Source organism: Alosa alosa, chromosome 4 (genome assembly GCF_017589495.1).
Source record: "Alosa alosa isolate M-15738 ecotype Scorff River chromosome 4, AALO_Geno_1.1, whole genome shotgun sequence".
NCBI lineage: Eukaryota > Metazoa > Chordata > Actinopteri > Clupeiformes > Clupeidae > Alosa > Alosa alosa.
This window is the reverse complement of record NC_063192.1, coordinates 20,012,089-20,022,088: the sequence shown is the minus strand read 5'-3', so window position 1 is coordinate 20,022,088 and position 10,000 is coordinate 20,012,089. Positions and strand designations below refer to the sequence as shown.

The window sequence follows — 10,000 nt, the reverse complement described above, 5'->3', positions numbered from 1 at the left end:
CGCCTCGCCATTCCACTCTCGTTTGCCTTTCCCTTTTTTATGCATCCGTTTTTTTCCCCTCACTCTTCATCTCTCTCTCTCTCTCTCTCTCTCTCTGTTTCCGCGGCGGCCCCCGGATGCTCCATGCGGGGTGTAGTGGTGGGGGGTGCCGGGCGGCGGTGGGGGTGGGGGTGTAGTGGGCATGGTGCCGGGCGAGGGCAGGGGGTTGGGCTTTTTAACCCTGCTCAGGGACTCATAAGAGTGGCACCACACCACACCGGCAGATGCCAACGGCAGATGTCACGAGCCAAACCACTATTGTTGTCTCTACTCTTTCCATCGTCCCCCCCCCTCTTTCTTTCTCTCTTTCTCTTTCTCCACTCCCCTTGGCCTCTCACTGTATCTCTCCTCTCCATCTTTTCCTGTATCCTCCTCCGTGTTGGATGCCGGTCATCTTCGGCGTACGGCGTCAGCCGGCCACTGACCCAGCCCTGTCCTCAGCTCTCTCTCTCTCTCTCTCTCTCTCTCTCTGCATGTGTCCTGCCCGGTAAAGCGCAGTGTTATAGCAATGAACTCTAAAGAACTGCTGCCTGGGTTTAAAATTTTCAAATGTTGCATTTACATTTCAAAGGCCTGCGGCTGAAAGGCAGAAAAAAAAAAAACATTTTGGTCAATTTGTTGCTGGCGCTTGACTAATATCTCTGCTATCGCTTGGCACTAATGGCCTCACCACTGTCCTTTAGTTTCTTTTTGGAAATAAAAGGGTCATCAAAAGGATATAACTCTCCATGAATAATTACATATATTCAGAGAGAAAAAAAAGCTTCACTGTATGATAATATATCCAGTGCATTTAAAAAAAGAGAAAGAGAGAGAGAGAAATTAGCACAGAGTGAGAATAGTTTTGTCAGTCTGCACGAACGTGTGTAGTTCACTTCTAATCCGGTGACCTTTACTTTTCCCTGTATCTTTCATTCATCACAGCGACATTTTTTTCTCTCTCTCTCTTTCTATCTGTTCATCTCTTTTCTCCTCTTTCCTTCATGCCCCCTCCCTCCCTCCTTCTCTCTCGCTCTGTCTCTCTCTCTTTCTCTATTTATCTGTTAATCTCCATTCTCATCCTTTTCTCCTCTTTCCTTCATGTCCCTCCCTCTTTCTATCTCTCCCTCTCTCTGTCTCTCTCTCTCTTTCTATTTATCTGTTCATCTCCACTCTCATCCTTTTCTCCAATTTCCTTCATGTCCCCTCTCTCCCTCTTTTTCTCTCTCTCTCTATCTTTTTCTCTCTCTCCTGGTCCCTGTCTACATCTGCTCTCTGTGTCTAATTGCATTTCCATTCACCCTTAGGGATGCCTGGGTAACGCAGTCCTCCCCCTCCCCCCCAGCCACCCCTCTCATTTCCAATCCATTTGCACCCCGGCCCTGGCAGGTCAGTTTCATGGGCTGCCCTGGAGGAAATATCAGATGACCTGAGAGAGAGGGAGAGATAGAGAGAGAGAGAGGGAAGTAGAGAGCTCAGAAGAGAGAAAAAGAGAAAATGCACTGAAAGTGAAAGAGAGAAGGATACTGATGGAGTGCAAAAAAAAAAAAATGAAGGAGAGAGGGGAAGAGAGATCCTGGGGTGAGTAGCATCAGCCAGAGGGGCTGTCTCCATCGGCACCCCGTGCTCAGACATCCCAAGCTCAAGGGAAGCCCAAGGTCAAGCTTATATACAGAGAGAGAGGCAGAGAGGGAGAGGCAGAGAGAGAGAGAGAGAGAGAGAGAGAGAGAAAGAGAGAGAGATCTGTGTGATCCAGTGGTTAGGCCAAAGAGCACTCATTGGTCCTCCTGCTTCACCACCACTCATATCAGTTTGAAATATCACTGTCATCTCTCTAACAGAGACAACCACTGCTCTTCTCCACTCCTCCTCTGCTTCTTTTTCTTTCTCTCTCTCTCCCCCTCACTCATTTTCTCTCTCTCTCTCTCTCTCCGTCTTTTTTTGTAGCCAGGACTGAAGTTTTCACTGAAGTGAAGTGGGGAGACTGGGTTGAAAGAATGGGGTTGACATATGTGCTATACATGAAAAAGAACATTTTGAGTGATGAATCCATTTGATCATTTTTTCATGTCACCTTTTATGTGTGTTCATCTGAAGGGTGTGATTCCAAAGCCCCTTAAAAAAAAAAAAAAAAAAATTATGAGCCTTTCAGATTAAACAATGCCCAAAGTGAGGTTTGAGGTGTGACTGGTTTCCGATTGGCGGGGCCACGTTTCCTCCTCCGAGGAAGAGGAGGATTCCCTCGCGGCTTGGCTTCTTCGTCTCCGTTGGCTCCGACGGCTCGCTCTCTTGATTGTGACGGAGGAGCCATTACGTTACGCGGGGCGTGAAGACGGGTGTCTGATTTGTGCCGAGATAACGCCAAAGTGACTCGTATCTCCCCGGCTTAATGCAGCAGCTACAGTTGTTTCACGCCATCAACTCTGTCAGGGCAAAGAGAAGAGGGAAAAAATATGCAGACGGTTTCATCCGCTCCGCACCTCTCTTCGCCGCCACATCAATCAATCTCACAAACGAAAAAGGGGGGCAGAAAAGAGGAAGGCAAAACAACAACAACGACAATAACAACAACAAAAGAGGGGAGAACACAAGTACACAAGCAGTTCTCAGGCCCCAAGTCGAGCGGGGACACTTGTCGCCACCCTTCAAACAAAGCTTTTCATCAAACAATCCTCCCGCTCGGGCCGATGACTTACGGGCAGGAATCTGTGATGAAAAGCGCGAGGCCGATGCATGTTTATCAGATCATCACGGCAAACGGCGCCCAGTGCCTATCACCAAACAGCCATTTTTACCTGATTTAAAGGCAATCAAAGCGTTGGGCCAGAATTGACTTCGTTCACTCATTTTTTCCCCCTTCTTTTTTCTCACCCCTCGCTTCCCTGCCGTTATCTCTCCTGGTGGTGCCAGAAAAATGAAAGGGGGGAATACGTCGGTGTCATATTTCATTTCAAGTAGCGCACACTCTCAAAAGACTCCTCACTCCCCGTTGTCGCTCCCAGTCTTGAGTGACAATTTTCGAGAGTTGTGAACAGGTAATGTTGTCGCTGACCAGTGTTCTGTCGGCAACCCATCTTCAAAACCATGACAACGGAGAACTTTTCCTTCGGGCATCTTTCATTTTAGCATCGAGAGGCGTCTCTCCCTGCTTTCAGACACAGCATAATAATGATAGAGGAATAATAATAAAAACAACGTTAGAAGAAGAAAAAAATATAATATATATATATATATATATATATATATATATATATATATATATATATATATATATATATATATATTTATATTGGGGAAGAGTACAGTGTCTTCCGGTAGAGGTGACACCATTTAGCATATTAAGAGCATGCAAAGCAGATTGTGGCGGAGACAGAACTCCACAATCAGGCACTCTGATGCAAGCCGTCTCAGAAGAAGTTGAAAGAAGGAGGAATGTCAAGGTCTTCATCTCCTCTGTTTTATAATAATTTTTCCCCATGTAAGCCCTTTTAATAATGGCAGGGCAGCACCGTGAGGGCTTTTGGAAGGAGGGAGAAAAGGAGAAAATGAGGGTGTCTTTGGGGACGGGAACAGCTGCTCTTTGTTTTTTGGCCTGATTTATTTCGCTATTGTTTGATTATTTTTTATATATTAAAAAAAAAGAAAGAGGTCATTAGCATTCGCTGCCCATCTTCCCCTTTCGGTGTTTATTAGGACAAATCACAGTGTTTTTTCTCTCTTTGTTGCACATAACTGGCCAAACACACAGCTGCTGTCCTGCTGGGCCAGTGCCTGTGTGTGTGTGTGTGTGTGTGTGTGTGTGTGTGTGTGTGTGTGTGTGTGTGCGTGTGATGGGTAACAGTGGGCTGGCAATTCTTTAATCTTTAAATATTTCCTGAGCGACCAAATGTATGTGAGCGCCGCTTTCGCTGGGAAGGTCAGCTCCGCCGGCTCGTAGACAGTTGACAGCTGCCGGCCAGACTTTTGATGCCCTCGTGTGTCCAGCAACAACAACCCCCCCCCCCCCCCACGGCCCCAACCCCCTGTCTGACAAGCGTGCCCAGTCAACCTAAAAGTACTTTCGGGCCCATCCCGCTGCAGTACCCCACCCCCACCTCATTATACCACCAAGCAAACTTTGTCTCATGCAGCTGTTTAATGGCCCCTACGTCTGTTTTTGTTTGTTTTCTCGCCGTAAGGTTATTGCACCTTTATGGTTGATTGGGGGGTTGGAATAATCCTCGACATCTGTTCTGCAGTGGGAGGAGAAAAAGGAAAAGAGAGAGGGAGAGAGAGGGAGAGAGAGACACAGAGACAGAGACAGAGAGAGGGAGAGAGAGACACAGAGACAGAGACAGAGAGAGGGAGAGGGAGAGAGATGGAGAGAGAGACACAGAGACAGAGACAGAGAGAGGGAGAGCTACTTGGGCGAACTCCTTATTTACTGGAGTGGGCCTCCTATTTCATGTCGGAGCGAGCTGAGGTCGGCGCGTTGACTTTTAATGTGAGAGTGATGGAGAGAGGGGAGCCTCTAATGGGCTCCAAGGTCACTAAAGGAGGCTGGGCTTGCCTGGACCGCGCCCGCTCCGCTCGCCTCTCCTCTGCACGTCGACAGGACCTCGGGCTGCCGAGCCGAGCTGTCGGGGTTGAGCGTTATGAGTCATTCTGGCAACTCTCTGCTCCATGCTCCCTCTCTCGCTCTCTGGCTTTTCCTCTATCCCTTTCTCTCTCCTTTTTTTTTCTCTCTCTCTCTCTCTTTGGTCTCTCTCTCTCTCGCTCTTTCTCTCGCTCTCACTCTCTCTGTCTGTCTTTCCCGCACTCTCAGAGTGTACAAATGCATGCAGTTCATCATTATTTGGCTTCTGCCATAGCCAAAAAATTATTAATGCTAGGAGAGGTTTCAACATTCACCAATTCAATTGTATGGTTGGATTGACTGCTTCACTAAGCAGCTACGGGAAGCTTTCAGTATTTAGACTTATGACTTTCCCAATACATTTGGGATCCACTTCAAAATGTTAGATGTATACCTCCGTCAACACCCCTTTTCATATATAAGTCGTCCGTTTAGATTGATTTCTTTTTTTTTTGGAAGTGTGTACCATTGTCCCCATTCAGACAGCATGTGCCGCGGGTGATAAAGCTTGCAGTGTTCCGTTTTTATTTTTCGATGTACACAGGCCCTCTGCCCACCATAAGATTTCAGCCTCCATCTTTTTCCTGGCCCATCACCTTAGGCGATAATGGCATGGGCATGGGAAGTTAATCAGGGTTCTGCTATCTTGCAGACGGCACGCGTGGAGGGGCGGGCACCAGTCGTGCCCCCTGCATACCCCAAAGGGCCCCCCTGCAGGACTTGGCTCCTGGAATCCTCCAGCAACCCCCATCCCACATCCCCAACCCGCTCCCCTCCCTAGATAGGGCCTTTGGTGCCAGCTCTGTTTAGTCCCTGCCAGGGCCAGGCATTTACTGCCGTTAATGTATACTGCAGGCCCCATGTGTGTGCCTACATTTGAAAGTCGGCGGCAGTTTGAAGTGAATTAGCTCTTCCTTATCAAGACGGATGATGCCGTAATGCCGAATCGGGTCGATGCACTAAAATCGGAGGGCTATTTTGAAATGTTGCGCAGTTCATTCGCTGCAATTGCTGGATTGCTGCAATTGAAATTGATTCAGATATTGTACGCGTGTGTAAGAAAAGAAAAGGGGAAAAAAAAACAAACAACACAACAACATAAAAGCATTTTCAGCATTCTAGTTCAAACCACTGGAGATTACAGGCTTTATTCCTTTTAACCAGCTTCTTTGTTTAAGCTTGAGGCCAGTGTATTGAATAATATAATATACGGTACTGGACTGGGATTGGAATTAATTGTGAGTGAAAGCCTCTTAGTGTCAGAGTGTATGCTTTTAATTGTATTCTACCGGCTCCCCAAGTAGCCTTTCATATGGATTGAAGCTGACCAGCACTATATAAATGAGATGATGCTCATGAGATTGAAAAGGTGCTGCTGAACACAGCTTGACAAAATAGATTTCATCCGGACAGTGCACATCCTGTCCTGTACCCCTGCTGTGTCAGTGTGTGTGTGTGTGTGTGTGTGTGTGTGTGTGTGTGTGTGTGTGTGTGTGTGTGTGTGTGTGTGTGTGCGCTGTCTGTCTGAGCTGCTGACAAATGCCTAGGGTGAGAAATGAATTGCGGCCTATCACAGGTAATAATGAGGTTGTCTGGCAGCAGCCAAAGTGGTTTTATTTTCCGGCGATTAGCTTTGTGCTGGAATGGGCCAGTCAGCCGGCATTCAGGCTCCTGCGTTTGGTGTGAAAGTCACGGCAGAAACCGAGCGAGGCCCTTTCAGAGGCAACGCCACCAGGGGCCTGGAATGAGGCATTGTTACGCCGGGAGAAATGGGCGGCTTATATGTGGGATCGGCGGTCTTGTTCTGTGGCAAATGCTGAGAAAATGGCAGCTCATTAGCCAAGGTCAGGTTTGATAGAAACAGTGAAAGTCAGCTCTCGCTGAGACATCAATCTGACCTGGTTGGCCCCTCAAAGTTTTTTCAGAACAAACTTAAATTGATCAAAGGCGTGCAGTCCCATAACAATGACTCTCCAAGATGCTCTGACTGCAGAGAGAAGACACTTTCTGCCTCTGCTTTATACACAGATACAGCCCCTGTTCAAGTATCATTGCACCATAACTTTATTGTATAACTTTACTTACCCATCATTACTGTGTTCAAAACAGCGCTACCTAGATTTTTGAGCTTTGTGAAAGTGCACTCAATGTCACATATGATTAATTGTGGAGTTACTTATAGTAGCAAGACATATGGGAGTTGTTCTGTGACAAATGAGGATGTCATTCATTTTACCTTTGTTTGGTGAATGGCTTTTCATTACTGTTATCACTGACACTAACTGATGGAAGCCTCGATCCATGTTAAATAATGTTTTTCCTCTGTCCCCCCTTCATGTATCTCTCTCTTTCTTTCTCTCTCTCTCTCTCTCTCTCTCTCTCTCTTTGTGTCCCTCTCTTACAGGAAATCGCAGCTTACTTGATAACATTCGAAAAGCATGAGGAATGGTTAACAACGTCCCCTAAAACAAGGTAAGAGAATGACATACTTTCTTTGTTTTTTGTTTTCTTTCTCGCTTAACAGAAGACGGAAGACCTCAGTGCTCAGAGTCACATCAGCCAACGTGGTTTTGAATCTCCCATCAGCTTCTGAGCAGGGGGCAACCCCACACACACTCACCCCTCCAGAAAACGATCCACTCAAACGATCCACTCAAGATTCATTCATTCACCTGAAAAGTTTTTGCTGTTGGAGAAGAAATCGGTGGCGGTTGATGGCACTTTCTAAATGGTTTTGCACCTTTTAGGAGCTTGCGCAGACAGATAATGGAATATTAATGTCCCCCAATAACTCAGAATTGCCTATTAGCGTCTTATTAACACAATGGGGCTCTTTTCCCCCCACTCTCCCGTTGTGAGAGTGAGCCTAATGTGTTTGAATGAAACTGCATATTAACTGCTCGTCAATAAAAAGGGAATGTGAGTGGGGACCTTTCCAGCTATTGGCCTGGTGAGCAGATGACGTTAGACTCACCGGTGGAGCGTGGCGGCGGCGCCGGGGTCGGCGCGAGGTCACCGGCAACCTCGCGGTGCCCTGCAGCTGGAAGTGCCCAGGTGGACGATGCCAAGCGCGTGAGTCATAGATATAACGGCGACCCCGGTGACTTCCTGTCTGCAGATTTGCCTCGAGTCAGACATGGGTGTACTGGCACGGCGTGGGCCTCAAAGTCTGTGTGTGTGTGTGTGTGTGTGTGTGTGTGTGTGTGTGTGTGTGTGTGTGTGTGTGTGTTTTAATAGACTTCTTTATGTGCCCAGGCTGGAAATAGTGTCTGGAGTTCTCAGTTATTTGGGCAGTCTGCATTCTTGCATCTGCAAGAAGAGAAGAGAGGACAGAAGAGGATGAGAGTAGAGGAGAGGACAGGAGAGATAAAGAGACGTGAAAAGAAAAGATGAGATGAGAGGAGAGGAGAGAGGAGAGGAGAAAAGGTGAGAGAAGAAGAGAACAGAGGAGAGAGGAGAGGAGAAAAGATGAGAGGAGTGTGTGTGTGTGTATGTGTGTATGTGTGTGTGTGTGTGCATGTGTCTGTATATGTGTGTGTGTGTGTGTGTGTAGAAGTGAATTGCTGTGGAGGTTAGCGGGCGTCCCGAGTGCCTGGTGTAGCTCCCTCATCACTGTCCTGCTGAACAGCCCCCTGATGCCTCCACAGCCCCGCAGGCTGCAGGCTGTAATTGCACCAACCGTCTCAGGCTCAGGGACACGCCAGACTCTTCGGCTTGCTAATAAAGCCAGTCAGTGTGTGACCCTGCTGATTTGGTGAATTGTGTGTGTGTGTGTGTGTGTGTGTGTGTGGATTGTGTGGATTGTGTGTGTGTGTGTGTGTGTGTGTGTGTGTGTGTGTGTGTGTGTGGAGTGGGGATCAAAGGCAGCACAGTTGGATCACAGTGCCAGCCAATTCATGGGAGAAGCTGAGTAAGAGAAAGCGCTAGATAGAAAGGTCAATGGAAGATATATTTGAAGACCCAGAGCACTTGTTATTTCGCCTGTCCAATCGAGTGTTGTTTGTGTTTGTGTTTGTGTTTGTGTTTGTGCTTGTGTGTGTGTGTGTGTGTGTGTGTGTGTGTGTGTGTGTGTGTGTGTGTTGTCTGTTTGTGCAGGCCCATCATGGAGAAATATGTGCACTTAACATGGAGATAGTTAGATGTATTGTTTGCGTGCATTTTTGCTTATTGTAGTTGGTGAGGCCCTTCAGCTCCATGGAACAGCTAGCCAGCAGCATGTGTGTGGGTGTATGTGTCTGTGTGCATGAGAGCGTTAGCTGCAGTGTTGCTGTTTGTGTCTCTATGTGTATATGTGTGTGTGTGTGTGTGTGTGTGTGTGTGTGTGTGTGTGTGTGTGTGTGTGTGTGTGTGTGTTGTCTTCAGCAGTGTTGCTCCATAAGGAAGTCCCCACTCAGTCCCAATTAGAGTGAGTAGAACCTTTACTCTATCAGACAGCACCGAGTTTACTGCCTCTGTCTGAGTCTCATCTCACTCCTCTCACATCCGCGCCTGCAGCCTGTGCACGGGGAACGCCGCGTCACACCACACTGCACCACACCACACCACACTGCACCACATCACACAACACCACACCACACCACACAACACCACACCACACCACACCACCAGACACCACACCACACCACCACACCACACCACCAACACCAAAATGCACCACACCACACCACCAGACTGCACCACACCACACCACACCACACAGACACCACACTGCACCACACCACACCACCACCACACCACCAGACACCACACTGCACCACACCACACCACCAGACACCACACTGCACCACACCACACCACCAGACACCACACCACACCACACCACACAGACACCAGACACACTGCACCACACCACACCACCAGACACCACACTGCACCACACCACCAGACTGCACCACACCACACCACACCACCAGACACCACACCACCAGACACCACACTGCACCACACCACACCACCAGACACCACACTGCACCACACCACACCACACAGACCACACCACACCACACCACCAGACACCACACCACACCACCAGACACCACACCGCACCACCAGACACCACACTACACCACCAGACACCACACTGCACCACACCACACCACCAGACACCACACTGCACCACACCACACCACCACCACACCACCACACTGCACCACACAACACACCTCACCACACCACACCACCAGACTGCACCACACCACCACACCACACCACCAGACACCACACTGCACCACACCACACCACCAGACTGCACCACACCACCAGACACCACACACTGCACCACCAGACACCACACTGCACCACACCACACCACCAGACACCACACTGCACCACACCACACCACCAGACACCACACTGCACCACACCACA

The 10,000-nt window shown here is 48.5% G+C and overlaps 1 protein-coding gene across 1 annotated transcript in view; it reads left to right on the top strand.

The window, feature by feature from the left end:
• camta1a (calmodulin binding transcription activator 1a) overlaps positions 1 to 10,000 on the top strand; it is a 410,932-nt gene that overhangs the window by 154,382 nt on the left and 246,550 nt on the right. The window contains 1 exon segment of the mRNA XM_048240791.1: positions 7,038 to 7,105. Within this exon segment, the coding sequence (XP_048096748.1) occupies positions 7,038 to 7,105 (68 nt within the window).